The sequence below is a fragment of the Buceros rhinoceros genome, unplaced genomic scaffold, assembly GCF_000710305.1.
Source record: "Buceros rhinoceros silvestris isolate BGI_N320 unplaced genomic scaffold, ASM71030v1 scaffold35873, whole genome shotgun sequence".
In the NCBI taxonomy this organism is placed as follows: domain Eukaryota; kingdom Metazoa; phylum Chordata; class Aves; order Bucerotiformes; family Bucerotidae; genus Buceros; species Buceros rhinoceros.
Genome location: NW_010404795.1, coordinates 1 through 222, shown reverse-complemented (window position 1 = coordinate 222; position 222 = coordinate 1). Strand labels below are relative to the sequence as shown.

The 222-nt window shown below is 70.7% G+C and overlaps 1 protein-coding gene across 1 annotated transcript in view; it reads left to right on the top strand.

Annotated features, from left to right (window-relative positions):
- LOC104491142 (SH3 and cysteine-rich domain-containing protein 3-like) overlaps window positions 1-151 on the top strand; it is a gene marked incomplete at its 3' end in the record, with an annotated part of 1,566 nt that extends 1,415 nt beyond the window's left edge. Inside the window, exon 3 of the mRNA XM_010133515.1 lies at window positions 76-151. Coding sequence (XP_010131817.1) covers window positions 76-151 — 76 coding nt within the window. The remainder of the gene's footprint in view (window positions 1-75) is intronic.
- Window positions 152-222: the final 71 nt, after the last annotated feature.

Below are 222 nucleotides of genomic sequence, written 5' to 3'. Positions count from 1 at the left end.
GGCGCCCGACCGCCTCGCGGCCCCCGCCGCTCGGGTCGGTGGTGGCTGGTGCTCAGAGCTCCTCTTTCTGCCCAGCCCCCAGGGATCCGCCGGGCGTACAGCTCGCCCCTCTACAGCGACCAGCAATACGCCTGCGTCAAGGACCTGCTCTGTAAGTGCTGTCCCCGTGCCGGGGTGCCCCGGCTCCTCGCGTCCTCTAGCCGAACCCCTCTCACCATCCCT